This window comes from Penicillium argentinense (genome assembly GCF_028826775.1).
Source record: "Penicillium argentinense strain IBT 30761 chromosome Unknown utg000001l_segment0_segment0, whole genome shotgun sequence".
In the NCBI taxonomy this organism is placed as follows: domain Eukaryota; kingdom Fungi; phylum Ascomycota; class Eurotiomycetes; order Eurotiales; family Aspergillaceae; genus Penicillium; species Penicillium argentinense.
In genome coordinates this window covers 819,406-822,983 of record NW_026622660.1, presented here as the reverse complement: position 1 = coordinate 822,983, position 3,578 = coordinate 819,406, and the positions used below count along the sequence as shown (strand labels likewise).

At 47.3% G+C, this 3,578-nt stretch overlaps 1 protein-coding gene across 1 annotated transcript; it reads left to right on the top strand.

The window, feature by feature from the left end:
* On the top strand, positions 1–1,804 carry N7532_000249 (fungal specific transcription factor domain-containing protein; the record flags this gene model as incomplete). Its single annotated transcript, XM_056612753.1, has 2 exons — positions 1–17; positions 70–1,804. The coding sequence occupies 2 exons, from the start codon at positions 1–3 to the stop codon at positions 1,802–1,804; spliced, it is 1,752 nt and encodes a 583-aa protein (XP_056479977.1).
* Between the last annotated feature and the right edge of the window lie 1,774 nt (positions 1,805–3,578).

Below are 3,578 nucleotides of genomic sequence, written 5' to 3'. Positions count from 1 at the left end.
ATGAAGAAAGCAAGAAGGTATGGTTCAAGAGTGAGATAATAGCCAGCCAAAAGACTGAAATTCGTATAGGAGAATTGCCTCTAAATGCCTTCCACGCCTGGCTTTGGACACGTCACTGCCTACATACTTGAAACCTCTGCCATCGGACCTGCCGGAGACCGACCTCGAATATTTGCGCTCGAAAGGAGTGTTAAGTGCTCCGATCCCATCCATACAGGAAAAACTTTGGGAAACGTATTTCCGAGTTATTCATCCGTTTCTGCCCATTCTTGATCATCACGAGACTCTGCGGTCGATCAATTCAGACCAGGGTGCAACCCCTATTAGTTTGATTCTCTTTCACTGCGTCAATCTGGTGGCACGTCTGTTCATGGATTGGCATGAGACATACCACAGGAAGGGAGAGAGTCTTCACTCTATGTTCGAGAAGGCAAGGGTTCTCTATGATTTAGACTTAGAGAGAGACCCGGTACCTATGCTACAGTCTGCCCTTTTGATGACATTTTATCCGCAGCCCTTGAATAGTGCCAAGGGACCGGTCCACTGGCTTGCTCACGCTGTCTCTATCGCCTACAGCATTGGACTACATCGAGATTCGATCGACCGAGCCCTCACTGCACGCCAAAACAGCGTGCGGAAACAGCTTTGGTGGTCTCTATACATACGCGAACGAACTATTATGCTTGATCATGGGCTGCCATGGATGATTGACGACAAGGATTACGACATTCCCATGATGACGAACGAGGACTTCAGTTTGGCTCCGCTAATACACGATGCCGAAAGTCCAGAGTGGGATATGGATCTCGAGGGCCGGGCCAGTCAGACTCGTCTAGGGCTGTTATTCCTTCAAAGAACGAAGCTCGCTACCGTGCTGAGCCAGCTGGGACCTTTTTCAATAATCTGTTACGAGTGGAATACCCGCTCAATAAAGACTCAATGGCCTCGGCTCCATAGTCGGACACCGAATCTGGAAGATCTGCATGACATAAATCGCAAGCTGGATCGATGGTGGACGGAGATGCGACTTGAAACCGTTTGTAGTGAATGGTTCAATTCGGACACTGAGAGCACAGACAGTGCAGACAATTCGTATTCCGCCTTACTACAGTTGCACTACGCTGGTCTTCTTCTCACATACCGCATCGCTGTCCATCATATATCTTGCTTACGTTGGCTACAAACGACCGGTTTCCAAATAACAAACGCCCAGGTAGTTATGAAGGATCTGAGGGCTGCAACTTGGGCTATTATCCACTTGGTACAGGATCTTCTCCGTCAAGAAGCCAGACGCCGTCTCGACCTTCTCGGTCCCTCTGCCATACGGCCCCTTCTCATTTATGTGATACTGAGTCAAAGGTCACCATCCCCACTTCTGACTGCTATGGAGGCAAACAACATCCATTCGTTCTTGGTAGAACTCGGAGAGGGTGACCCTTGGTTTTCGCAAGTCTACTCGTATGTGGGACGTGGGGCTGATACCGTGGATGGCTTGAGCCCAGTTAGCTTTAACGATTCGAAGGGCTCAGTGTTGCAAACTGAGCCACAGACACGTCAAATTTCCAACATCTTTGACGGAATCCTGAGTGACTTCAATATGGACATAGACGGCTTTGTGTCTGAGCTTTCCCGCCTCAATCATATATTGCAGCCTCATGAACTGGCTACGGTTGATTGCTTCGAAGATTTTGCCCCATCTCGGTCACCATTAACGGCAAGTGAGGCCAAAGAAACAAAAGCAATCGATCCTTCTCAGCTCTCTCAGATTCATCTTAGAACGTCAGCAGGATCCATACAAGATTAGCGTTTTTTTGACGACCTCGATTTCCAATTGCGGCCTTTATGCTTGGTTCACAACTGTCAGCGATTCACTAGAGGTGCTTCATTCAGATCGGTGCTCCTGAGGTGCGAGCACACTGCCCTTCGGCACATAAGGTGTGAAGCAAGTCCCTCGGGTTTGCAAATCGCGGTGGCTTGGCAGAAAAATAAGGATATATTCGCATTTTTAATTCGTCGATGATACCGCAGAGAAGCATTGTCTTGCCCTTTCCAGGATCACCTTGGTCCAGAAAAGACGGCTGCTCTGGTTATCTTACCATTGTTTGGACTGTTGGCTGCCTACAATCCAGCAATATGAGACTAAGCAACCATCAGTTGGCTTCTTCGATGCGGTCCTTGTCATCATGAGGAATAGTCGTTCGCAGATCCCGTAGGCACGCTTGATTCAATGACGTTTCCATTGTGCCGAGGCAACCACACCTTGATTAGTCATATTCTGTTAGAGTCGTGTCTGTTGTCGGAATCCAGTGGTCGGATATGGATTATCTAGATTGCCGATTGTTTTTATATTAGTCAGATTGCCCCAATAAATTGGCAGATAGGGGCTTCATAGCTATTGAGACCCCTTTTGCGATTCCATTGGTTGAAGCATATATCCACTAGACCCTGGGTCGCGAATACGTAGTCTAATCAGCCCGAATTGGCCAAAGTGAGGAGGTGCTGTCAAGTGGTTTGAGAACCCACTCGGTATGAGTAGTAAACGGATAATAATTCTAAGTTAGCTAAGTTATCGACCCAACATCTAACTATTGGCGGCTTTGCCCTCAGAGCTTGAGGTTAATACATCGGCAAAGATTTCTCATCTCAGCAAAGAGACACATCATTACCAATGTGATGGGGCGTTGTCCGAACCAACGGTGGGCTTCGTAGAAAGACATATATATAGCTAGACCTCGCCACGACCCTGATATTGGGTCCCTCCTACCGACTCGCGACCCGGACCTGGACGGTTCCGGTTCCGAGCCTTACGACCCGGACCGACCCTCAGGGTCATAAAATCTCGTCAGGGTCACCCTGACTACGACCCTGACTACCCTGAATTGCATAATTCTTTTACGCCTTTCCTGATTAGGATGAATAAATTCGCTGACACATCATTATATATTACTGTTTCTTATACCTGTTCTGTATGTCTAACTATGATTCCATCAATTTTCATCCACCCCCTATGTAATTCTTTGTATTAAGTCTTTTGAATACGTCTTCTGGCTTGGTAATACTAAACTTGCCCTCTTTTCTACCTAAGAGGAATTGTTGTGGTGTGTTTTATAGAAAGTTGGTGAAATTGGTGTGTAAGGATGCGGAAATATATTTCGAATGTATGAGATAGTTGCACTACATTCCGCAGAACTTAAACACTATCCTAACTCCTGCGGTGATGGTCTTGAAAACCTAGGTCAGTGACCTAGGAAGGACCGTGGCTATCGCAATGAAAGGGAAATCCTATGGGAATCCTATCCTATGCCATAATATTCGGGTGGGATTCAGGATAGGAAATTCCCTCCCACGGTCAGTCTGACTACCCTGAGGGTCACCCTGACTATCCTGAGGGTCACCCTGACTATCCTGAGGGTCACCCTGACTACCCTGAGGGTCACCCTGACTACCCTGAGGGTCACCCTGACTACCCTGAGGGTCACCCTGACTACCCTGGAAGGTCAACCAATTAGCTTGAGGATTTGAATAAAAAGCGGGGTTTAGATGTGATCTATCAAGCAAAAAATCAGATAATGCAGAAT